The sequence below is a fragment of the Thamnophis elegans genome, chromosome 5 (genome assembly GCF_009769535.1).
Source record: "Thamnophis elegans isolate rThaEle1 chromosome 5, rThaEle1.pri, whole genome shotgun sequence".
Taxonomy (NCBI): Eukaryota; Metazoa; Chordata; class Lepidosauria; order Squamata; family Colubridae; genus Thamnophis; species Thamnophis elegans.
In genome coordinates, this window is record NC_045545.1 from 65,321,849 (window position 1) to 65,348,484 (window position 26,636).

Here is a 26,636-nt window from a genome sequence, read left to right on the forward strand (position 1 = left end):
GGGATGCCCAGACCTTGCTGCACGGGCTCTCGCGAGATTTCCGTTCCAGTCGATTGTGTGTACTACGAAATTCTCGCGAAGAATGTGTATCTCGCGAGGAAGGCGTTCGAAGAAAGCAATTCAACAACTCGCAAGAGCGGTACGTTGTTTATCCAACCGCATCCAAAACCGAGGTCGATGCCATACGTGGTTAACATTCTCGCGAGAAGTTGTGCAATTCTCCGCGTCATAAAAGGAGGCAAAAATATTAGGCTCTACGTAGTAGGTGGAATGGCTTGACTTTACGGATGCCAATTTAAAAAAAAACCGGTTGAAAGGGTTATATGTGTTTTAAAAATTGTACGTTCTGAGTTTGGTAGACTTGATTTTGAATGGTTTATTATTTGGAGAATAATGTCATTGTGAATATATTGCAAATCCTAAATACGTAATTGCTCAGTAAGACATTCATGGAAATCATTCAACTATCCTTAGGTAAATAAATACTACGATTATAAATACTATTTAAATAAATAGGGGAAACAGTGCATAAGATCTTCAACGTAAGTTGTTCACCTGAATTGTCTATCCATCCACCTCAAAATTGAACAGGAACAAATTTGGTTTGATATGGCAGATTAACATATTCCATCAACTTGTTATCAACAGCCACATAAATTTTCTTCATGAAAATCTGTTCCCAAGAGACAAGACCTTTCAAGTATTCCATCAATACACCTATCGTTGCTATGATTGAATCCACCCACCATGCTATTGATGGTCGTCTTTTTCTAGATTTATAAGTTACAATATTTCTTTGCCTAATGTGTTTGTGTATTATACTTTAAGACTAGCTGTCCTCTAAAGATGCTTTTTTATTTTCCTTGAAGACGTTTCGTTTCTCATCCAAGAAGATTCTTCAGTTCAAGTTCGGAACTGAAGAAGCTTCTTGGATGAGAAGTGAAACGTCTTCAAGGAAAATGTCGTCCAGTTGCCTTTTGAAAAAGCACTTTTGAACAATAATGACTTGGATGACTAAGAATCTCCATAGGCCGAGTGTCTGCAATCTGCGGCTCCGGAGTCACATGCAGCTCTGAAGGCCCTCTATTGTGGCTCCCTGTCAGGTGATCCCACTTCTGGCTGGCCCCGCCCCTCACCCTCCTGGTCACTCCTTGCCTGGCGTGAAAAAGTAAGGGCAGTGTTGGGGAATGGAGAAGCAGCCGGGGCTGATTTTCCGCCGCCTCACTCTTGCTGGAGCTTCTCCCAGTTAGTACTGGAAGTGCCTCGGTCACTTGGGGAGACACGGGTGGGAATGGGATCTGGGAAGAGGGGATGATGGAAAGGGGGACAGGCCCGCAATACTCAGCCGTGACTTTAAAACTTGCATGGGGGACGTTTGCCACCAAGAGGACTCTTTACAATGAAAGCTGGCGGCAGAACCGTTTCACTGGAGGAGTAAAGAAGCTCAGGGCAGTGGAAAAAGGGGGCTGGCCCCGCTGAACCTCGCACGCCCACCCTGGTGGGTCAGGCTCTGAGAAAGCTGGAGTGTCCTCGCCAATGATGCTCATCCATCAGCTGGTCTCTCTGTATCTCTATGTCTGTCTGTCTGTCTGTCTGTGTCTCTCTATGTCTCTCTCTCTCTCTGTCTCTCTCTCTGTCTCTCTGTCTCTCTCTCTCTGTCTCTCTCAAAGCCGAGACTGAGGCAACCCAGTGAGCTCTCCTTGGGGCTCTTTGCTGCTCCTTTTCTTTCTTGGCAACTTTTTGGAAATCCGGGCTGACTGAGGAACGAGCACAAGCCATGGGGGAAGCTTCCCTTCAGGTGACTCTCCCCCTCCTCCTCTTGCAACCACAGCCGGCCAGAGAGAGACATAGAGAGAAAGAGAGATACAGAGAGAGAGGGTGGATAGAAGGGGAGAGAGGGAGATACAGAGAGAGATACAGAGGGGAAGAGAGAAGGGGGAAGAGAGAGAGGGAGAGGGGGAAGAGACAGAGGGGGGGAGAGAGAGAGAGACGGGGAGAGAGACACAGAAAGGGGGAGAGGGAGAGAGATGTCAAAAAGGTTTTGTGGTTCTGGGTGTTTTTTAACAACTGGTTTTCTGCCATAATGACCAGCTGGGTAGGTGTGGCTAGGGGCTCATGTGAATGGGTGGGAGGGAGTGACATCGAGTTGGCTGGTCAACTGAGGTTTTGTGGCTCCCAGTGTTTTCTGTGGGGAATGGGTCCAAATGGCTCTTTGAGTGTTTAAGGTTGTAGACCCTTACCATAGACATTTGAAACTAGCTATTTACACATTAAGTGTGGACTCTTGAGTTGATTAATGGTATTCCAAGAAGATAAAAGACTTCTTGAACACCAAAGTTCAAAAGCATCAATATTCTTCTCATTCTGTTTCTTCAAACTCCCAAGTGTGAAAAGAGGAGCTGACAAATGTCATTAATACTCCCATGGGACTAGAAGGTAAGTTTCTATGAATGAAGGATGCAGTGGTGCCAGCACTTGCTCTATGATCTTTTCAAATGCATCCTCCATTGATAGCAGCTCTGCAAGCCTACATTTGATACTGTCATAGAAAAATAGCTTTCAGTCCCATGGAAGTATTGATGCTGTTGGAGTAAGAAACACCGAAATGCCAAATTGTATCTATTATACATTCAGCTAAAGGTTTCTGCTGGAAGTTCTAGAGTGGAAGTCGGGAACCTGTAATGACCTCTGCCTTAGATCACTCAGATTTAAGCAATTATTGTGACAATCCAACCCAAAATGCTCTGTCCCTTGACTATAGGAATTCTGGTTCAATATATTTTGCTGCCCAAACTGAACTTTGATGACTTTTAATCTGCACTGGACTTTGACCACACTATTGCTTACTAATTCTATTGTGTCTTCTTCTGTTTCTGACACTAAAATGCTAGACTGCTTTGAAAGTACCAGCATAACACATATTTCTTGTCCACAAGTAGCATGGGTTTGGTTACACATTTATTATAATTATTTGAAGTGGAAATAGAACTATAAAACAAATTATGGTAGTCTAGTAGCTATAGAATTATAACGTGTTACTTTATTTAAAAACTATTCAGACACAAAAATTAACCTGGTTGCTCTATTTTTTCCATTAATACCATTTTCCCTCTCCAAAATCCAATGATACAGCAAATCTGAAAATTAATGTGTCAAAGCCCAATGGGCTTCTAATGTTATCACAAATATCCTTTAATTTATCCATACATTAACCAAGAGTTCATCATACGCCCTTTTCTTAATTCTTGCTCACTAAAGAATTATTGCTAGTACTCAATTTATTGTCTGGCATAGTTTACTTCTATTACATTCTGCTTTTACCATGTTCAGCAACCAAACTTCAAGTTTTTATTCATGCATACCATTTCATGTTCACTTTTATCATATTTTCTCTAAACCAAAAGTATACACTAAACTTAATTTCTGACATGAACATATTTCTCAATTAGTTGCTAAAGATCTCACCATTTTCTGACAAAAATACATGTGTTTGCTCAGGCACAGGTATGTACAGTATTGGTAAAATCAAAGTTGCCTGTGTCTCTAAATGTTTATTTAAATGGGTTGGTTCTACTGCATAATGGCATATATACAAATCATCCAAAACTGGGATTTATGACACAAGAAGACAATAGGCAGAAGCAGAGCTTTGGTAAAAAGCATAATTTATATTCTTTTATTTAAGTTATTTTAATCTTCTATATGAATATGCTACCATAATACCATTTTGGTCTCTTAAAGGATGTATTCTGGAACTATGACATAGTAAGCTACTTAGACTATTGCAGTATTCTTTTATTTATTGTTGGAAATAAATGTTAGCTTTTCAACTCATGAGAACACCTACAATGCTTTCTTACTTCACTCCCAACAGAATTAAAAATTATTTTTTTATCCAGCACAGGAAAAAAAGCTTAATTGTGAACAGAGTTTAAAGTGTCTACTGTTTAATAGGTTTACTGCTCAGTACAGTGACAAAAATATTTAAAGGAATGCAAGAGTTTGCAATCAGCCCATATGTAATACAGAAAGGCAAAACAAAATACATGTCTGTGTGTGTGTGTGTGTGTGTGTGTGTGTGTGTGCATGCACGCGCACACGCGCACACACACCGAGCAGGGTAGGCGGGGAGAGAGAGAGAGAGAACAAAGAAGGTTGGAGATCTGTCATACCTTTCCTGACCTCAGAATAGTTGGTTTGCTATGTTTTTTTCAGAAAAATTTGTACTACCAACTAGATTTACTGCAGAGTATATAAGGATGCATAGAAATGAAACATTGGCAAGATTGCATGACAAATAAATGCATGTATAGCAAACTTGTTAATTATTTTCAATTCATTTGATGGCTACTAATATTACAGGTAGTCCTTGCCTACCAAATGCCTCATTCAGCAACCTTTTGAACTTGCAATGGGGCTGAAAAAATAATGACCAGGGCCCACCTTTTCAGCATCCCTGTCTCATGATCACCATTACAGTCTTTATGTGTTGTCCTATGCCTGCGTTTTTCTCCCTTCACTTTCCAGAGTAGAGATATTGGAGAGGAAGAGATTACAAGAGAGTAACCAGGCAAACAATGGAGGATACTCTGGATACTCAGTCAGGGCTGCTGGTGCCATTGCATTGCTTTTAATATGCATTCTCCATTGGATCCCTGCTTACTTTCCTGTAATCCCTTCCTCTTTAATGAATGTAAATACAAATTTTAATTCCCTTCTTGTTAATTATCTCAGCTACCTGGTAAGCATTCCAAATGATTTCTCACTTAGCATAAAGTGACCAGATTTTCAGATTGGTAAAGAGGGACACCTTTGACCGGGGGGGGGGGGCTTGATTAAAAATTTTATACGGAGCAACAAAATTTTTCATACAACGCAAAAAATAGTATTGTAATATTTTTAATTTCAACATAACTACAATTTACAAATATAAATTGTAACTGTTGCCAAACATCAAAATTTTGATCACGTGATCATGAGAATGCTGCAACGGTCGCTAAGTGTGAAAATGGTCGCTAAGTGTGAAAAATGGTCATCAGTCACTTTTTTCAATGCCATTGTAACTTTGGTCACTACTAAACCCATTATACCACCTTTCTTGCCACAGTTCTTAAGTGAATAACTGCAGCTGATAAGTTAGTAACATAAGTGAATCTGGTTTCCCCATTTGACTTTGTCAAAAGGTCACAAAAGGCGATTACATGACCCCAGGACACTGAAACCATCATAAATACGAATCTGTTGCCAAACATCAAAATTTTGATCACGTGACCATGAGGATGCTGCAACGGTCGCTAAGTGTGAAAATGGTCGCTGTGTGAAAAATTGTCATCAGTCACTTTTTTCAATGCCATTGTAACTTTGGTCACTACTAAACCCATTATACCACCTTTCTTGTCACAGTTCTTAAGTGAATAACTGCAGCTGGTATTTTGTATTTTGGATAGAATCTGTTTTTAAATAGTCTAAGACAATTTAAAAAAAGAATCCACCCAGAATAAATTGAAGTAAAGCATTTCAAACTATTCCACACAGAATAAATTGAAGTAAAACTATTTTAAAAAATCGTATGAACAATAAATAAAATATTATTTTTAAATACATTAAAAAAATAAAAGAAAAAAACCCGGCTCACTTACCAGCAGGAAGGCACTCCAAATCAATCCAGAATGATGTAGATGTTAATAAAAAAAACCTGAGTAAATTAAAATGGTGAAATTAGTCCCAAGGAAATATTTTTCAAAGAAACCTTGATAATGACGAGGAGCCACCATATTTCCCACACGAGCTGATCTCCAACCTCCATGCCCCTCCCCTCCGGGAAATCTAGGAAGGAATAGTCGCTACTTCTCTAGCCAAAGTATTTCCTGCAGCTCTATGGTACTGGGTCATATTTTCTTATAAAGGAAGTAAAAGCTTTCAACATGAAGCCAGAAAATTGGGACTTTATAACGCTGCGGGACACGGGACAAATTGTTAGAAATCGTGACTGTCCCACCAAAATTGGGACGTCTGGTCACCTTAACTTAGCAACCATTTTGCTTAATGACAAAACTGCCAGGCCCAATTGGTTGCTAATGGAGGACTACTGTATTGCAGATAAATAATGAACGGAATGCCACAAGGAACAATCTTAGCTCCTCTATTCTTCAGTATGTTTGTTCATGATTTGATGAAGAGATTAAATGGGTGCTTCCAATATCAGCAAATGACAAAATTAGAAAGTTTGGACTTTAATTTGTGTTTTCGGGCATTGGTTACAAGACAAGAAGACATATTTAAAACATTCTTATTGCATATCAGGTGAAAAGTTGGAGATATGAGCCCTCTTCTTCCAGAGGCTTTCTGGGTATGCATACTGTAACTCTGTCACCTGCCTTGGTGTGGAATTTTGTAATTCTTGCTGCCTCCAGCTGTTTTCTAGGCACTGTCTCATTTGGGTCCCCCTTTCTAACTCTCTCAGCAAGACAGAGGATTCCCACACTATGTGTTAATTTCTATTAATTTAAAAGGAAAAAGGAAAATAATATTAAATGCTATATTCACTTCTTGAAGCATGTGTCCAGAGAAATCAATCTTTTATCCCCCTCCTACTTTTGAGACCAATCTATACTAAGCTAATGAGATAAATGAAATTAAACTTTATTCAAATGAGGAAAAGATAAACATTCCATTTTCACTTTGAGTGATGCATTACAAAACGATCAGTTGTGAAGGAAATAAAAATTGCAGTTATAATGATAAGAAGTATATTAGAGGAATTTATTTAGAAGTATCTCTATTGCAAAGAGATTCCAAGTTGCTGAATTGTTAAGATTGCACTGGAGCAAAAATACCAGAGATAGCAAATTAGACTAAAAACTTGTAGCCGAAGTAAAAATAATAATATTCAATTTTTCTAGTTAGATCCATTATTTCCTAAAATGATCAGATCTCTAAAGCTATAATGCTTGGAATTTTTCATTCTTTTTCAGACATTCAGAACTACTGTTGTGTAGCCATGGTAATCAGCTGCTTGGATTCCCATCTGTCGAAGAACTACCTGAAATGCTCAAAAAAATAAAAGTTATTTTAACTGGAGAGGGACAGTTTTTTTTTTTTTACATAAGCACTTCTCCCTCACTGATAGTAGGAAAATCTGCAGTCTGTCCGGCATGTAGTTAACGTAATAATTTCAATATAGTTATAGAGATGGAACAATGGGAATTCCAATGGAAAAAAAATATTAAATTTGCTTCAAATATTATATTGTGAGAATCAGTATGAGATGTTTTATTATATTTCATCATTATTGCAGTTACAATTGCCAAAATGAGCAATTTCTCCATAAAGCTGGGAATGCAAAGAACAGATTAGATCTTTTTCTATGTGTAGCAATGTTGCCCAACAATGTTGCCCAACAATGCCCAATAATAATGGAAAATAATCATTTTTGAAAGCCATAATTCCTTCCTGAAATTTTTAAATTAAATTTTACTAATCCATGTAAATCTTAAATTATACTGAAGTGTCATTGCTATATTGAAACAGCTACAACAATTTTATTTGCTTTCTATTGGAAAAGATCTTAGATGCTCTCTAAGAAACAATTATTTATTAAATTGCAGAAATATAATTCAATGTCAGAATAACTTTATTTTAAAATCTAATGTACAATTAAAACATTTAGAAACATTTTGACTATAATTCTACACATGGACTTGTGCCACATCTGAAATTTGAGTTTATATTTAAATTTGACATATATGTATATTCTTAATGCATTGTTCATTATCCATAATTTTTCTTTTTTATTCTTACTGATTTTAATTATGTTATCAATTGTTTTAAAAGCTCAACAGATACAGTAAGTTTTCAAGAAATCAGATATGAAATGTTTCATAAAAATGAATGGTGTATTTTAATACATTTATGATATTTTAGACTTATGACTTAGCTGTACACTTCTATTTTAATTGATTAAACTATTTGTGATTGTTCTTATAATAATTATTATAATTTCTATTTTTCTATAATCTTTTAAGCATGAATTACTATTATACTTTTCTCTAAAACTGTAACACGTATCTTTTCCAAACAATGAAATGGGGAAAAGAAGTAAGTCTCCCAAATAGGATAAAGCATAAAGGTTTCAGTTGATGAAAGTATGTGTGCTTGAAGCAGAATATCCTAAAATAGATTGTTATGAAAACAGATTGCTATGAAAAAAACGCCAAGGAAGGTGAGATTTCTCTCTTCATTGGAAAAAGCTGCCACCAGGGGATGCTATTGTATTATATTTGAAATAAGGCAAGTTAGGCACAGTTTCCAAGGACAAGTTAATAGTATTTCTGCCTTGTTTGTCAGAAGAGGATGCTGTTTTGAATGGATTATGCTTCCATACATTTTTTCTTTAGGATTTCCATACATCATCTTCATATTATGAATGAACTTTACTGTGGTACAATAAAATCACAGCTAAAGTTACTGTGGATGAAGATCTGAAAAACCATAAAATAGTATTAGTTTGTCATTTTGAGCTATTTATAAAAAATAAAGGCAGGATATAAATAAATAAAAATAAGTAAAAATAATCTATATTATTTCTTTCAAAAGCCATGTATTCTATGCATTAGTGTGCCCAAAACTAAATGAATAATAAACCTGTGGTTATTTGTCCACTTGACTATTACTAACAAAATATCAATTTTGAGAGCATGCTTGTATTTAGAGTTTCAAAATAAAAATGTAATGATCAGGTCATATTCTGTGGGGAAATGATGGGGTTTTTTTTATTTCAGTAAACCCAAGGCCGGCTTCATATGTGTTTTCATGACATGTTGCTTTATGCAAGGAAATATATCTATGCGAGTCAACTTGCAGTAGCATCCCATTGTTTTAAAAGTCTTGATAAATTTTGAAAAAGATAGATCATAGACCCCAGGATATCTATTTTTTAGTTTAAGCGGGTTTCGAGATGCGATACGAGACTCATGATCTAATAAGACGAGGGATTACTGAAAGGAAAAGTGTTGGTATCAGATCGGGGGAAAAAAGCCCAACAATGATTTTATTAAACGAAACTGTTTAACACTGTTGCACTCCGAGTCAAACTCCAACAGAGGGAATGTAGAGCGGGGTCCTGCCCAGTTTAATATACGCGAAGCGGGGAGGGGCGGCGGCAGTCAGGCAGGCAGGATCAGGTTTCACATCCTGATCCTGTCTGGCTTGGGACCGAGAGCCTTCGCTCACCCTGAGGGGCGCAGGGAGAAAAGTCCGGGAGTGCGGCCTGAGTGGAGAGATGGCGGCGGAAAAGTGAGTGTAGTTTGGGAAGAGAGGCACAAATTTCGGCTCAAGGCACGAGGGGGAGGGGGGCTGTCGGTCAGCCGCTTACCTGTTGAGCTGGGTGGGGCGCAGGGCTGGGCCCCAGGCGCCGCCAAAGTATCTCGAAACGCCGCCGCCATTCCGCGCTCCTTCTTGCAGGCGGCGCGCGGCCGAAGAACCTCGGAGGGGTGAGGGAAGAGACCGAAACAACTTTGGGCGTTTCGTTTGCAGGACCTAAACTAGCAAAGGGCTCGGAGAGTTTCCCAGGAGTTTTCCGGCTTGGAGCTCAGTCGAGGCTAAAGAGGCAAAAGACAGTACGCGAGATGGCGGTGGAAGAAAAAGTTTACGGTGAAGAAGTGGGTTAGGGGCTTAGCTGTGCGAGCTGAGGTGTTGTTTACTTCACCCCTTGCCTTTGCTAATTGTCTAATGGTTGCGCGTTTGCTTTTGGAGAAAGATACACTTTGGCCGCCTTTAAAATAAGTGGCGCTTGGAGAATATAGCTTTGTGCAACAACAATGTTAAGTTTTTCTCTTTGGCCTCAATAAATAAGACTGGATAGATAGATATAGGGATATATCCTTCTTAACCGCTATATATATTATCCTGTTGACATGTGTGAGCTGAACCACATTGTGGTTTGCAATCAGTGGGTTTTGACAAAATCTATTGTGAATTGGGTCAATACAGTTTGTTCAAACCATCTGAACATAGTCATCATAAATAGTATTTCTGCTCCTGGTGACAGAGATAGAATTCTTCCTTCTTCCATATTAAAGAAAGGTTACTTCTTGTCATTGCTAATTAATCCTTTTGGTTGTGAGTTTTATAACTAGAACATATTGACTACAGTGCAGTATATATTTTTAAATGTCACTTCTATTAATATTTACATACACATTGCTGTGGTTTAGGTATTCAGTAAGAAATACTGTAATGTTCTTTTTGCAGTTCATTTCCAATTTACAGTACATAATAGAAAGAATCTTTTTCTTCATGATTTGTTTTTGATTAATGTCAGGAATATTTTAGAATGTATGTATAATATCTTCATAGATTTCATCAGAGCATAGTTTGTGATTAATAATAATAAAATGGATGGTTATTAGTGACCCTTTCATAGCAGATAAATTGAATTTTGGCCTACTGCATATTCCATCTCCTATCTAAGGGAAAAAACAGAATATTTCTTTGTGCCTTTGATTTGGCTCTCACATTTCAGGAAACATGAAAAATGGGGGGGGGGAACCTAACTGGAGGGCTGCAGTATTAACTATTCAGATTAGGAACTGTCAGGTCCTGAGATAATTTCAAGTCCATAAAATGTAAATCACTTGGGGGGGGGGGGCAAAAAGGACAGATAATTTGAAACTTTTCGTATATTGAACTCCTAAATTTGTAAATACATTATTTTGAAACTATATTCTTTATTTTTTTCAAAATATATTTGTGAAACTAGGCAAAACCATAGGATTGCAAGGAACCTTGGAGGTCTTCTAGTCTAACCCCCCTGTGCAAGGCAGGATTCCCTCATAGCATTTTGTGCAAATGGTTGTCCAATTGTTCCTTGAAAAATCTCCCAAGGAGAGGACACGAGCAACTCTGTGGCAAGCTGTTCCACTGTTAGGAAATTCTTCCTCATTTCCAAATTGGATCTCCCTCTGACTAGCTTCTGCCCATTCCTTCTCATCCTACCCCAGGTTCTATGGAGAATAAACCAACCCCCATTTCCCTGTGACAGCCTTCAAGTCTCCTCTCTGTCTCCACTCACTCTTTTTTTTACTTAAGCTAAGCATACTTAGTTCCTTTATTTAGGCGCTCTTCAAAGGATTTAATCTCCAGATCCAGTATCATCTTTTGTTGCTATTATCTGTTCTCTTTCTAGGGCCTCAACATCTTATTTGTATTGTGACCAGAATTGGACACAGTATTCCAAATCTGGCCTCACCAGTGCCTTTATAGAGAGTACTATCATTTCTCTTGATCTTGATACTCTGTTGATGCAGCACTGTGTTGGCTTTTTTGGCAGCTGCAGAATGCCCCTTCTGGTAGGGCAACCTAATCCCATCAGGATGAGCCATTTTGTCAGATAGCCTGGATCATGCCATGAAGGGCTTTAAAGATGATAACTAACACCTTGAATTGGACCCAGAAGCAAACTGGCTGTCAGTGAGATCACAGAACAGCAATATAACATGAGCCATCCTAGGAACCATAAGAACTGTCTGCACAGCTGCGTTTTGCACCAGCTGAAGCTTCTGAATATTCTGTATCCAGAAGCTAAAGTCTGCCCACCTGGGAGCATCAGCAAATTAGATAATTAGAGCCTATAGTTTAGGAAATGAAACAAATGGTGTATAATGTAAAATATTCTCTGAAGAACCTAAAACAGGAACATCAGAATTACGGACTAAAGATTTGATATATTTCCAGTGTAAAGTAAGGCAATAATACCCAATCAATAAGACTCACAAAATTCAGTGTTATTTGCTTCCAAATAAGTGCATATAAATTTGAGCCTAACTTAACAAAGCAACAGAATGGTTTAAAATTAAGTTCCAATCTGTTTAGTAAGGCATACTTCTTTGGGTTGGTCATTAACTCTTACCCCAATTTACTTTAAGAATCCTTGTTGTAACAGTAAAATTGGAGGACAGAGTATATTATTTTATGTTCCTAGAGTAGGAACATATAACTTCAATACATTTTATTTTTAATTGTTTAATAAATTTAATTTTTGAGGCCATAGTCATGGACATTTAGGAATATAGATACCTCATATGTCATACCTCAGATATATTACTAAATCCTATCACCATTTATGACTCCCAATCTTGCTAAAATATTTAAAAGAGTGAATTGAGATGTGACCACAAATTTCTTAATACAAATCAATTACTTTATCACCAAATCCTGTCAAAATCTACACCTAAGACTACTTGGAGTCTTAAATGATTCACAATAATTAGAACATTATAGGTAAACTCACCTAACTTCAGGTGGATTAGTAAATAGAGTTTCATAAAGGAAATAAACATATTTAAGTATATACTTTTATATTGCATTTATTTTCAAACAGATGAGTGACAGTTTATTTATCCTGCAAAGTGATCTCTAGATTAGAGAGCCAGTTTGCATAGAGTAGCCATGAAAATGCTTGCTAGAGGGATTTGTTGTGTTTGTGGATTCTGGCCAGGATCACCTAATGGTGTATTCCTCCCTGCACACAATGTTATAACCTACTGCTAAGTACAGCACTAATGTCCTTAGCTGTAACAGAGAATACCAAATTTGGCATCGCACAGCTAAGGCTGGAAATCTTATCTAACCTGTCCATCTTAAGTCAAAAGGTTTTTGTGGAAATGATTGATTCAACAAATCATGAGCAGCAGAGCTCAGTACTTATGAATCCATGCCTTATGGAAGATTGTGAACTGGGTTATGAGTATTATAAATGGTAAAGTATAAAACCTAAGGAAAATGAGACATTATTGATGCAGATAATTTAGAAAGCCAAAGAATGCCGAAAATAAGTGAGTATTTGCTTAATTGGTTATATAAAGGCGTTTAGTTGTGGAAAGTTCTCAGAAAAATAAAAAATCCAGAATATCTCATTGTCTTCATGACAAACTTCTAAACAGATCAGGCAGTCATAGAATAGACAGAACATGGTAAAAAGGAATGGTTTCAGATTGGCAAAGCTGTGGTGCATACTTTTATCCTATGATGGTTGTAATGTTAAGTGTCCATTTCAAGTCCTTCGAGCTAATAGAACCTGGAAGGTCTCTACTGTTGATACTGTGTTGCCTAATATTGTAAGCAGTGATAGAATAGGAGAGTGTCTTCTAAAATCTACTATCATTTCTACAATTTTAAGAGTGTTCAGCTCCAGATTGTTCCGGTTGCACCACAGAGCCAGTTTTTCTACTCCCCTCTGTATGCAGACTCATCATCATCTTGAATGAGACCAATGACTGTTGTGTCATCTGCAAACTTCAGTACTTTAACAGAGGGATACTTCAAGATGAGTCATTGGTCTAGAGAGAAAATAGTAATGGAGAGAGCACACTGCTAATTGAATAGTATTCGATGTGATTTCCCTAGCTTCATCTGCTGCTTTCAGGCACAGCTAGGTGAGTCAGTTTAGAGGAGGGTTTTAGGAATGATGGTGTTGAATGCCAAGCTGAAGTCTACAAAAAGGGCCCTTACATAGTTGTTTGGGGATTCAAGATGTTATAAGATGTAGTGCGGTGCCATATGGACAGCATCATCTGCTGATCTATTTGCACAATAGGCAAATTGAAAATGTCTAGCAGCAGTTCTGTGATAGTTTTCAAGTGGGCCAATACTGAACTTTAGAGGGTTTTTTATAATTATGGATGCTAGAGCCACCTGTTTGTAGTCATCCAACTCTTTGATGGAGGTCTTCTTCGGCACCGGGATGATAGTAGAGCATTTGAAGCAAGAAGGAACACAACACATTTCCAGTGATTTATTAAAGTTGGGGGTGAAGATGAAGTCCAGTTGATCAGCACAAATTTTCAAGCAAGAGGGAGTTACCCTGCCTGTCTTGCTGCTTTTTTGTCTGTGAAATAGACCTCACACATCTTTTTCTGTGATCACTAGAGGTGGAGGGTCCAGAGGGATGGTGTCGGGTGTAGGAAACTTAGCTGTTGTTGATGTAGCTGTTATATTCTAGTATAGTGATAAACGAAAAATTCGAAATACATTTTGGGGGGAAATTGTCCAACATTCTGAAAGAATGATACCCAGGGAGAAAAATTACTCTGCTAGTTGCCATGAATGAATGGGAAAAATGAAAAAGTTCAGAAAAAGTGAATGAGACACTTGCAGACCAAAGCATGAATGAGAATGTTAAACGTTTTGTGAATTTTGTCCTTACAAAAATAGTTGTCTGTAATGTAAAAGTACTAATATATGGTAATTATAAATGAACACGTATAAACAATATTTTAAGATTTTAATCTATTTCCTCCACAGAAATGTCATGTCCTTTATATTAATTAGAATAATTCTGATGAAATTGCTTGTTGCATAGCCAGATTATCTTTTTAATGCAGTCTCATCAAAGAGACTCATTAAAATTTCAATATAATTTTATTTTTTTTATAATTTATATGCCAGCCATTCACTTGGTTTATTTTATATATTCAAAGGCTCTTTTACTTTACGTGGTTCATTTTTATTTTTATTTCTTACTGTTAATATAGATAGTTGTTGCTATAAAATTTATTCAGAGATATCTATCTGCTCTGAAAACTTTTAAACTCTTTGTTTTCTTTTTATCTCATTCTAAATATTTTGTTTTTTTTTTCCTTGTCCTTTCTCTTAAAATTCAGTAGTGTCTTGTATAAGATAACTCCTAATGGGCTTCGGGGGGTGGAGCCTGCCGCCGTCGGGAGCTCAACGGAGCTCCTCTCAGGGTTCTGGTCTGTATATCTTATAAGATCTATAGATATCTCCCCTTTCTGGCAGAAAGGGGCAGGGAGAAGGTCAGTCGTTAGGATCTCTTTGTAATTCATAGCTTTTTTTTGCTGTGAATGGAGAAGAGGTTCAACATTAGCTGAGCTTTTACTCCAGCCAGTTCTCCGCAGCTGCCTTTTTTGCAGCCCTAGGCAGATTGCCCCCCCCCCCAGGACAAAGCTAAGCTATTTAAAAATTAATCCGGGCGGGGACCATTCCTGAGGAATTTCTTCTATTACTATCTAAAATACCAGCTTCAACTTTGCAAAAGGCTCCCTTTTCTAGCTGCGTCACAAGATGGCGATCTTATAGCTTTTGTGTTTGATGTGACGTACTTAGTCAGCCCTACTCTCCTGAAGGCTTCTCCGTATTAACTGTTAAAAGATTAACTGAGGGGAGCAGAGACTTTGATTCCTGGCTAGCCTGATTGCTTGTCTTTTATTTTTATTCTGGAATGGCTCCCAAATCTAAGCAGAAGCGCTTCCTTAATAACATATCTCAAAAAACTGCTATGAAGCCGCTACCCTTGCCTCCTACGTCCTCCACTGGAGATTTGTTAACACAAGAATTTTTTCTCAAAACGCTTAATAATTTCAGACAGGAAATTAATCAACTGATATCGGATTTATATGATCAATTTGATGCTAAAATTGCTCAAGCAAAGGAGGATATGATCGGAGTAATGACAGTCATGACAGATTATATTGCTGAAACGGAGGATAAATTGGAACTTTTGGAAGAAACTAACTTTAATTTGACATCCAAAATTCAAACGTTACAACAGGAAATTGAAAATGCTCAAAAACAACTTGTCATGATAAATTATAATAAGACTGTCTTCGCAATAAGAGTTAGAGGACTGCGTGAAAATGAACAGGAGAATTTGAAACAGATCTTCTTTGAGGCTCTTAGCCGCTCGGTGGGAAGTCCGGGACTTAACTTTGATTGGCAGATTCAAAAAATTTACCGCCAGAATTCGTGGGTAGCAAAACAGCGACAGCTTCCGAGGGACATAATTATATACTTTACCACAAGGGAATCCAGAAATGTGATAATACAGAAGCTTTACAACAAGAGGTTGAGAATTGATGGACAGGACTTGATTGTTTTTAAAGAGATACCATCTCAAATATTAAGAGCAAGGAGAGATTACATTTTCTTAACTGAAGAACTCAGAAATTCTCAGATTCCATACAAATGGGAAGTCCCAGCTGGCATTACAGTTACATTTGGCAATCAAAAACACCGCATTAATTCTGTCTGTGAAGCCCGAGAATTTTATTACAAGACCCTGAAGGCGGGACTTCCTGATTCATCCGGACCTGGAGAGAGACAAGGAGAAGGAGAAGACAAGCAGCGTGACACCTGGCTACAAGGCGGAGGGTGTTGCTTTCCTCTTCCGGAAGGGCAGAAGAGTAAAGAATAAAGACTTAGCGATGTTCTTAAAACTTTATGATTTCTGCCTGGGATAAAATGGAAAAGTTGTATATCGATGATGAGACATGGAGACTGAAAGAAGCGTTGCTGATTGTGGACACATATTGTATATAAGATTTGTTTGAACTCTAACTCAAATTGCGCATGAATTATTTTCCTAGGCGAGGAGAGCGGAGATCGCGATCTTTTTGAGTTGTGGTCTGGGACGAACGGAGTTGGCAGGCGCGTGGGAGAGGGAAGGGTAGCGAAAGCTTAACTAGACTACTTGGGGCTAGAATGCAAGCTGATGTTTGTATGAGTTGCTATTTCAATATAAGGTTAAGAAAGATTAGTCAGAGAGTCTCCAGGAAGGTGGAGTAAATATGTGAGGAGCAATGGACGCGGATAAAATATATATGTGGATATGGATAAAGGCAGGGTGGAAGGTAAAAAATTTACATGTGGATGTGGGTAAGGATAGAATGGGAGGTGTTGGAAATGAAAAATGAAAGAAGTACTTGAGTTTAATGGTTTTATAGAAAGGTTTGGATATTCGGATAAAAAAGAGATAAATTAAAGGTCTGAATAGATAGATAAAGCAATGAGACTTTTAGTTGGGGAATCCTAATTGATTAACTTACCTGGCTCTAACACAGTTTGAAACCCTGCAAGTAGTAAAATAACCGAAATTTGGAATGAGCTACATTGTTTAAGATTTACAGATGATGGGAAGCTGTGTTAATGTAGTGGGTTTATTGATCTTTCTTGTTTTTTTTTTTTTTTCTGTGTGTGTTTTTTTCTTTTCTATTTTTTACTATTCCCTTTTTTTTGTTTTTCTTTTATTTTTTTTAACTTTAAAGCTAGCTTCATCGGCTTCATGGTGGTGACCCGGCGCTTGCTCTGACTACAGCAGTGGCAGGCTGATACCTGCCACAAGTGTTGGCTGGCTCATCACCCTTCATAGGGGAACATCTCTTTGCAGAAATTCTTAACCCCTTCCTCATTGAGTCCAATGACAAAAGGAAGATTTTTGCCATCCATCAACAGGAAGGGCCTTTTTCATCCATCCCTGTATTTCAACTGGCTTTCTTTTGGGGGTCAAACCTCAGAGCCCAGGGCTATTTGCCCACAGGGGAATTTCTTTCCTAAACGACGATAATACCCGGACAGACTGTACTAAGGTAGACAGGCTAGTGGTCCTTTCAGGGTGTAGGAGGTCGTCCCTTTTGTCGCCCCAAGTAGCTGCTTGTCTAACCCCCCCCCCCATCGGGGGTTGCCTGGCTCTATTTGCCGACCGCTGAGAGGAGACTACATCTGATGTCTGGGTCAGGGAGACTGTGAGGTCAGGCCTCTCTCTGGAATTCCTTTTCACATCCCCGAGGTTCTTCATCCGTTGCCCTGTGTCAAGGAATCCTTCTAAAAGGGAGTTTATGAATTCAGCGATACAGCATCTGCTGGACATTCATGCCATCCAGCTGATCTCAAAGGGGCAACACGGGCAAGAGTTCTATTCGATCCTGTTCGTAATTCCAAAGACCTTATTGGGGGGGGGGGGTGAGCTATTCTAGACCTCAAGAGACTGCATTGTCATCTGGTATATCGGTGGTTCAAGATGCAGTCTCCATACAATTCTGGGGGGCATTTGGCAGAGTAACCTCCTCTTATCCATTGATCTTACTGAGGCCTATTTACATATTCCCACTTGGCCTCAGCATTGGCAATATCTTTAGTTTCAATATGTGGGGCACCATTATTTCATTGTATTTAAGTACAATGACAATAAAGATTATACTTACCAATATAGACACCTGCTATTCGGTCTCTCTTCAGCACCAAGAGTGTTTACAAAGATTCTGGCTGCCTTGGCAGCGCATCTTCAGGCCATGTCCGTGCGTGTCCAATGCTACCAGGATGATACTGATCCAGTCCTCCTTGGCCCTTCAGGTTACGGTGGACAAGAGAATCACCATCCAGACACTACAGCACCACAGGTTCTCTATCAATATAGAGAAGAGTCATTTCACTCCCACCAACTGCCTACTCTATCTGGGAGCAATCATTGATACCTTAGTGTGCAGGTTCTATCTATCCCAGGAGAGACAGTACAGCCTCAAAGATTTGGCAGGCTGAGTTAACAAGGAACAGACTGTGTCCTTCGCCATGCTCTCACAGCTCCTTGGCAAGTTGGTGACCTGTATTTCCATGGTTCCCTGGGCACGCCTGCACACCAGGAATCTTCAATGGTTTCGTTTGCCTTTTCCAAGGACAGGCAGGAGCAACTCGCCGGCCAGGACCCGAGTTTCACTGGAAGTCATCTGATCTCTCCATTGGTGAATGTCTCCGGCCATTTCCAAGGGCTGTCTCTTCAAGGAACCTGAGCGACTGACTGTTACCACAGATGCCAGCTGGGGAGCCTATCTTCAGTCACAGATGGCCCAAGGGCAGTGAGGCCAGTGGGACCTAGACAGAAGCATCAACTGGCTAGAGTTACGGGTGGCCCACTTGGCCCTACGGCAGTTCCAACAACAGTCTCTGGAAGGCACATCGTCGTTCAGATGGACAATGTGGCCGCCAAAGCCCACATCAATCGTCATGGAGGGATCCCATCCAGATCTCTCATGCAGAAGGCCAGACAACTGGGTTTCTGGGCAGAAAGGCACCTGCTATCCTTCATGGCAGAGCATATCTCCGGGGTGGCAAACGTGCAGGTGGGCTGGCTCAGCAGAGCCTCAATCGACCACGCAGAGTGGCACCTGCACCTGTCACTATTCTGGAACTCGCGGACCATTTCAGCTTCCTGGTAGTAGATCTATTTGCCACCCCAGACAATTTGCAACTGCAGAGTTTTTATGCCTGGTTCCCAGCTCCAGAGGCAGAGGGGGCCGATGCTGTCCGATCTCAGTGGCCTCCAGGTCTGATGTATCTTCCCTCCTCTTCCCCTTATCCTAATGGTGATATGGAAGGTAATATCAGAGAGAGCTGAGGTTCTTCTCCTTGCCCCTCACTGGCCCAGGCAACTGTGGTTTGCCGACCTGGTGAACCTGTCGGTAGTTGCCCTGGAGGATCCCTCAAGGACAAGTTTTCCTGTGCACCGCTTGGAGAGTCCAAGCAACAGGTTAATTCAGTCTGGTTGCCCTGGAACTGAGGAAACTTTTTCCTTGGCCACACCTCTTGGTGTTGCTAATCCCCAGAATTTTTCCTCAGTCTGCCCTTTCAGGATTGTTTTGTGTGAGCTCCAGCTAAATTATTACCTTGGCTTGGACTTTCCACTCTAAACTACTTTTTCCTTCATTTTATTACCTTCCTTCCCTACTACCTTCAGAGATTTATTATTTTCCTTGCAATTCTTGGTGTTTTCTTCATCGTCACTGACTCTTTGTAGGCCAGGAGGTAGGCATGATGGGGGGGGGTACTCAGTCGCTGCGCTGCGCTTGTCGGCTTTGGAGGTCTTCCGCTTGCTTTTAAAAAGCACGGCAAAAGCAGCAAGGCATCTGGCGGTCCCAGCGACTCAGTGCAAGGTCCCCTTATTTGTTTTAGCCGAGTTTTTTTCGTTTCTCGCCCTTTCTTGAAACAAGCCTGCCGTGGAGAGGCATGCGGCCACCGTTTCACAGCACAGTCACTGCTTTTGCCTCCTCATCCCCCCCACGCTGCAGCGGTGGCCATTTTGGAGGACAGATACTTTTTGCGCCCTTTCCTCATGGCCATAACCACTTGGCCACACTTCAGCAGAAGGCCGCAGGGTGGGCAGTGGCCCTGTCCAGGTCTCCGGCTGGGCTTTTGCCACCCACACTGTTCACGAGGCGGCACTGGTTCCTAGGTCACCGGTGGCCTTTGAACCGGCATGGGGAGGGCCCTCCTAATTGCTTCCTACACCTGTGGCTGGAAGAGAATATATTTTTTTCTACCTGGACATTTTTCCTATATTGTGTAACATTAATCACCATTAGAAAATTTTTGCATTTTGTCCTTACCTTTTCTCATTATTCTTCTCTGTTTTTCCAGCATAGCCAGCCAAAGCTTCCAGTTCTCCTGTCTTCTACCTGCGTTCGGCCTATCATCTTGTGGTTTCATTGGCCATGGAGCTACCCAGCCCATCGGGTACCTCTGATGATAGACCAGGTCCCTCCTAGGCCCCTAGCAAGAGATCCTCCTCAACTAGGGGTGGTGGGCCTAGGAAAGGCAGGATGACTACCCAGGACAACCAGCCTCACAAGGCCCCCTCCGAGGCCAAAGACCCTGAGAGGCGCCAACAGGCCCTTGACAAACAATTTGAGAAGGCCCGATGCCAGTCAGCGGAAGATTCTCTCCAGGCCATTCCCCCTGGGGAACTTTTTATTCTCCCTCTACCGAGTTCTTTTATGCCGGCTGACACTACCAATACAGGGCTCTCCCCTGTCGTTGGTGCCCAGGAACTTCACAAAGGTTCTAGCAGTAGTTGTGGCTCAGCTCAGGCGCAGACCCATACGGCTCCAATGCTACCTGGACGACATTCTCATCCAGTCGTCGTCCAGGCCGCAAGCCTTGCGGGATCTCCGCATCAAAAAGATCTCATCTTCCACGGTAGGCAGATGGCTGTGAGCGTGCATTGCCGCTGCCTATGAGAACCAGTCTAGAGCGGTGCCTCGACACATTACTGCCCACTCTACAAGAAGCCCGGCCACCTCTGCGGCCTGGGCCATCCAGGCCTCAATTGATGACATCTGCAGGGCGGCCACTTGGTCTTCGCCATCGCCCTTTGTCAAGAACTATAAATTGGACGTGTATGCCTTGGCTGAGGCTTCTTTTGATAGGAGGGTTCTCCAGGCGGTTGTTCCCACGACTGAATCTGAGGACTTCCTTTCTGCCCACCCATATGGCACATAACTTGGATATGTCCTGTTGCTTGGACTTTCCAAGCAGTGCACAGGAAAAAGATTATTTGTTTACCTGAAGGGTCCTTTTCTGTGCAGCGCGGGAGAGTCCAACCCGCCTTGGCTGAAGCATCCAGGGATTCATGACCGTCGTGTCAACTTGAACTTACCATTCTCTGACGCTTCATGCTTCCAATCTTCACAGCTCCAGACCATCTCAAAATTCTAGGGATTAGCAACACCAGGAGGCGTGGCCAAGGAAAAAGTTTCCTCAGTCCCAGGGCAACCAGACTGAATTAACCCGTTGCTTGGACTCTCCCGCGGTGAACAGAAAAGGACCCTTCAGGTAAACCAATGGGGGCTCTGGTTTATCTGGAATCACAGTGGCTCCATCTGACCGCCTGGCACTTGATTGAAGCATCCTGAGGGAGGACAATCTCCTCCAGCATCATTAAGACCATCCAGGCTTCTAGGCCCTCCACGGACTGCATATATAATTCTACCTGGCAGTCCTTTTGCAGCTGGTGTGAGGGGAAGAGTGTCTCTTCAGCAGGGGTGGCTGTGCCCAGATCTTGGATTTTCTCCACGATGGACTAGACAAGCAGCTAACACCAAACACTATCAGGACACAGGTCGCAGCACTGGCTTCAGTGCTGACATGTGGGGCTCTACAGCCCCTCATGCAGCATCCCACAGTGTGTCGATTTCTAAAGGGAGCAGCCAAAATGAGACCACCGGTGGTGCACAGGTACCCCACCTGGGACCTGGCCAATGTTTTGAACTTACTGGATCCCCTTTTGAGCCATTGCGGAAGGCCACCTTATGTTTCCTCACTCTTAAGGTGGCATTCCTTGCAATAATCATATCAGCCAGGAGGATTTTGGAATTACAGGCCCTCTCCATGAGGGAGGACCTCTGTATTTTCCACCCAGACAGGGTAATGCTACGTCTGGATCCCTCCTTCATCCTCAAGATATGCACCTGGTTCCACTGGGCTCAGGAACTGATTCTGCCGAACTTCTGCTTGGCTACTTCTCACCCCCTGGAGAAGAAGTGGCACATCTTGGACGTCAGGAGTGCTCTCAGGATTTATATAAAGAGGACTTCCTCCTTTAGGAAATCAGAGTCTCTATTCCTGTCCTTCCGGCCATCATAATTAGTCAGGAAAGTGATGTTGACAATGATAGGGCGGTGGTTACGAGCGTGCATAGCCAAAGCTTATGAGCTGCAGGCATTGCAGTTATCTGGTCGCATTATAGCACATTCCACCAGGAGGGCAGCTATGACTGTGGTGTGGGCCATGCAAGCATCTTTAGAAGAGGTCTGTCGACTATCACTTGGTCCACTCCTCCCTTCATAAAAAACTATAAACTGGACAGTTTCGCCTTGGCCGAAGCAGCATTTGGCCAACGGGTGCAGCAAAGTATTCACACGGAATGGCGGACATCAGACCGGACAGCCTACCCTTAAGGACAAGCCAGCTTCTCCTGGATGCTATCTCCACCAAGATGGAGAAGGGGCATTGGTCTTATATGATACACCTCTTCTCTTATGGTGGAGATCGCATAAAACTCCACTCTGAAGACCGTCTGGTCATTGATCCAGGAGAAAAGTACTACACAGCAAGACACGTCGGGTCTGTCACTTTAACTTCACCAAAAGCTGGGAAGCCGTAGCAACAGGGGAGTGTCCTAACAGCTCTGACAGACTCGGTCCAATCAGCAAGCAGACAAGGTCAACCCATTCCTGGATGCTATCTCCACCATATGAGAAGAGGCGTATCTGGTAAGACCAACTCCCCTTCTCTGACTTTTCAAGGATTGTTCTAAGTTTCAAACAAAATTCCGTCTATCTTCGTTTCAATGGAGCAAAGTTATCTAATATTCTTTCTAACTTTCTGTCTATAATTTGTGTCTTGTGCTCTGAAATTTCCATTTTGTCAGTGATCTGTTATAGTTCTCTAGACATTTGTTTTGGAGTTTTATTCTCCACAAATTCAACAAGTGATTTAACTTATTACTCAATTGCTTAAATACATTCTGAAGTAAATCATTCATTTCTCTGCAGAAAGCTCTAACGATACCTTTCTGCTTTCCATTATTGTTGTTTTTCTAATAGCTGCCATTGTGATCCAAAAGTAAAAGTGAGTCAAACAAGAGAAAGGAAAAAGTGAACTATCCCTCCCCTATTTTTTTATTCCTTTAATATTTTCATCTCTAATAGTACTCCCTAATTTCAATCTACTTCACTATCTACCTCTCCAGAGCAATGAATCATCTGTCTGACTCATATTAAATTTATCTTTTGTTTTGCAAAATCTGTCAATTGCTTGCGTTTTTTAATAGTAATATTTAATAGTAATCAAAAAACCCCACAAACCATTCCCATGAAGATTCAGTCTGTCTAATTTAATTCAATAGCATCTCTTTGAAATAACTAAACCTAAATATAATTAAATAATGAGGATGACTGAACTGTATGTATATTGAGACTTACGAGACTTATGAACTTAGATGTGATCCTGTGACTCCCAGCCACTCAACTCATGAGCCAACTGCAAAAATCTCTATTACTACAGGTTACTCATGAGGAGCAGCTGTCCAAAGTACAAGTGTCTCACAATCTGTCCTTTGTCTGCAGAGATTTCACCAGCCACTCACTGTTTGCCCTCTGAATGCTGTTCTTAGGCATAATATCTCAACTACTTCAAAGATGCCTAGTCCGCTATGATGCTCATTGGGAGTGAGGCAGTCTAAACTATAAAATGAATATGGGCTGAATGATCATGTTTAAGATGGAAAAAAGCCCCATGCATTTAAATTGTAGAATTCATTACTGTGAATATCATCAGTGGATCACTTCCAAGTTGTCTAGAAGCCACTTACAAAAATATTAATTCTCCATGCAAAAGAAAAAAAAAGAAAAAATATTTTCTTTATTTTACTTTATACACAATTTGGACAAAGATGTATTCAAATGAAGAATTGTTGATGTCAAGTTTGTTTATTTTTGAATATGTAAAGGGAGAAGACGCTCAAGGAGTGGGGTGATGGCCTAGAGGTGGAGCCATCATCTCACAATCAGGGGGCTGTGAGTTCGATCCTAGGTAGAGGCAGATATTTCTCTCTCTGGGCACAATGAGTAAATCTGCTTAACAAAATTCCTCATGGGCCACAGGAAGGGCATCCAGTCATTAAACACTCTGCTAGCTCCATTCAGTTGACCAGACTCCACCCTGCAAGAGATTATGGGGTCGTTAAAAGATGATGATCATAATGATGAAGAGACAAGACTATCTATTTTATTTAATTACACAATTATATCTGCCTTTCTGCTTAGCTTAACTTATCAACCTCAATTGGATTTGAAAATTAAAAAAAAATTCACAGAGGCATAAGATATATACGCCTGACTTGTTTTAATATTAGACATTTTGGAATCTGCTTGTGGGTCCCAAGCAATTCCAAAATAAGAGTGCTTCTTTTGTGCAATAGAATATAGTATTACTGCACACCAAGATTATTATTCTGTAATGTCATTTGTGAATTTGTAATTTTTTTCCTGACAGTTCCCCTTGAAACTTTGGAGACCAAAAAACTATTGGTACGTTCAGAACAGATAATCAATTCCCAGTTAATTGAACCCAACTGCTGGATTTGCATAATTGAACCTCAAACTAAACTATACAGTAGGAATTGCTTGACATATTGAACTGTAAATTAGTTGACACATTTTAACCAAGTGTGCTGTATGAACCATTTTCTCATCCAGTTTCTATCTGTATCATTATCATTACCACCGTCACTTTGGGCCAGTAATTTTCTATGAAACCAATCAATTCAAAGAGGAGTTGTGGAGAAAAATAGGAGGAGAGAGCACTACACAGACCTCCTGTGCTCCTCTACAAAAAAGAACTAATTGGGTCAAAGGTTGGAGAATCACTATGCCAAGAGCACAAACAGTATTGAAGAGCCTAAAATAAATTGAGTTTAATCACAGTTGAATAATGCTTGGGGGACTGGAGGTCCCAATTCAGCCTATTCATTTGATAGCAGAAGACCCTTTGACGACATTGTGATATCACTGGAAGGTTTGTTCCCTATTCTTTGCCTGTTTGGAGTGTATAATACAATGTTTAACAGGAAAGTATATTTTATAGATTTGAAATTTGAATTTTATAGATGATGAATAGGCTGGAATAGGGGCTTAACTTTAGCAGGGACTACTTTTATTCATATGCTGAAAGAGCACAAGTTACATAGAGGGGGTAAATTTGTATGTTGTAGTATTTAGAGAAGGGCACCACACTCCTTGCAAAATCCTAGTTATTAGAAATCATACTACTAGTTATTTGTGTTCAACTGAATGTAGCATTTTGGCTAGAACTATCTATTTACAATTATCACTGTCTTTGTTACTGTTGCCCTTGGCGTGGTAGAATACCAGCAAGAGACACTTGTCTTCGCCAGGACATTACAAAAATTATTGCGGTGTCCCCGTATTTGCCTGATGTTTCCATTAATGCGGCTAAATTCACCTATAGGGCATTGGCGTCAAACGTGACCTCCCGCCACCTCATCTGGCTCCGCCACTGGCAGGCAGACCAGAAGAACAAGTGGAAATTGGCATCTGCCCCATTTAAGAGGTCCAAATTATTTGGGGAGGTCTTAGACCCCTTCTTGATTGAATTCAAAAATAAACAAAGTTCTGCCCACCCTGAACAAGAAACAGGATCGTAAATCCTCTCCCTATTTCAAGATACAGTCCTTTTGTTCCAGTGAGTCTGCAGGACCCACTTCCGCTCCCTCGAACATACCAGCTGGTCAGTCAGGAGATAGGTCCCAGGACAGGCTGTCCTTTTGGGAGAGAGGTAGGCAGCAGTTCAACTACTGCAGGTCCAATCGCGGCGGGGCCTCCTACAGGCCCTTCCACAAGTCCAAGTGACCATCAACCTTCCCCTCCTATTGGGGGCCGACTCCAGCTGTTCGCTCCCCAATGGGCACTGACCATGGAAGATGCCTGGGTCCTCCAGACTGTTAGGGAGGGGCTTTCCTTGGAGTTTCTCTCCCAACCCACTTGAAACTTCATCCGCTGTCCGACCCCCTCTTGTGCTCTCAAGAGGGAACTCATGACCCAGGAAATTCACCATCTCCTGGAGATCAATGCTGTAGAACAAGTTCCACCCAACCATTCTCTTCCTGGTGCCCAAGAACTCAAGGGGGTGGAGAGCCATCTTGGACCTCAAGAATTTCAACCGTCACATCATGTACAGGAGGTTCAAGATGCAATCCCTGCAGTCTATCCTAGCGGGGATTTGCCAGGGGGACCTCCTCACGTCCATTGACTTGAAGGAGGCTTATCTACACATTACCATTCAACCACAACACCGGAGGTTCCTGCGGTTTTTCTATGCCGATTGACACTACCAGTACAGGGCCCTTCCATTCGACCTGTTGTTGACACCCAGGACCTTCACAAAAGTTCTGTCAGTGGTTGCAGCGCAACTCAGTGACAGTCCCGTAATGCTTCAATGTTACCTGGACGACATTCTCATCCAATCGTCATCCAGGAAACAGGCCTTATGGG

At 40.9% G+C, this 26,636-nt stretch overlaps 1 protein-coding gene across 1 annotated transcript in view; it reads left to right on the forward strand.

Annotated features, from left to right (window-relative positions):
- Positions 1–9,194: 9,194 nt before the first annotated feature.
- The window catches only part of LOC116509076 (rho GTPase-activating protein 39-like), an 83,422-nt gene continuing 65,980 nt past the window's right edge, over positions 9,195–26,636 (forward strand). Inside the window, exon 1 of the mRNA XM_032217993.1 lies at positions 9,195–9,294. Within this exon, the coding sequence (XP_032073884.1) occupies positions 9,281–9,294 (14 nt within the window). The 5' untranslated portion in view covers positions 9,195–9,280. The remainder of the gene's footprint in view (positions 9,295–26,636) is intronic.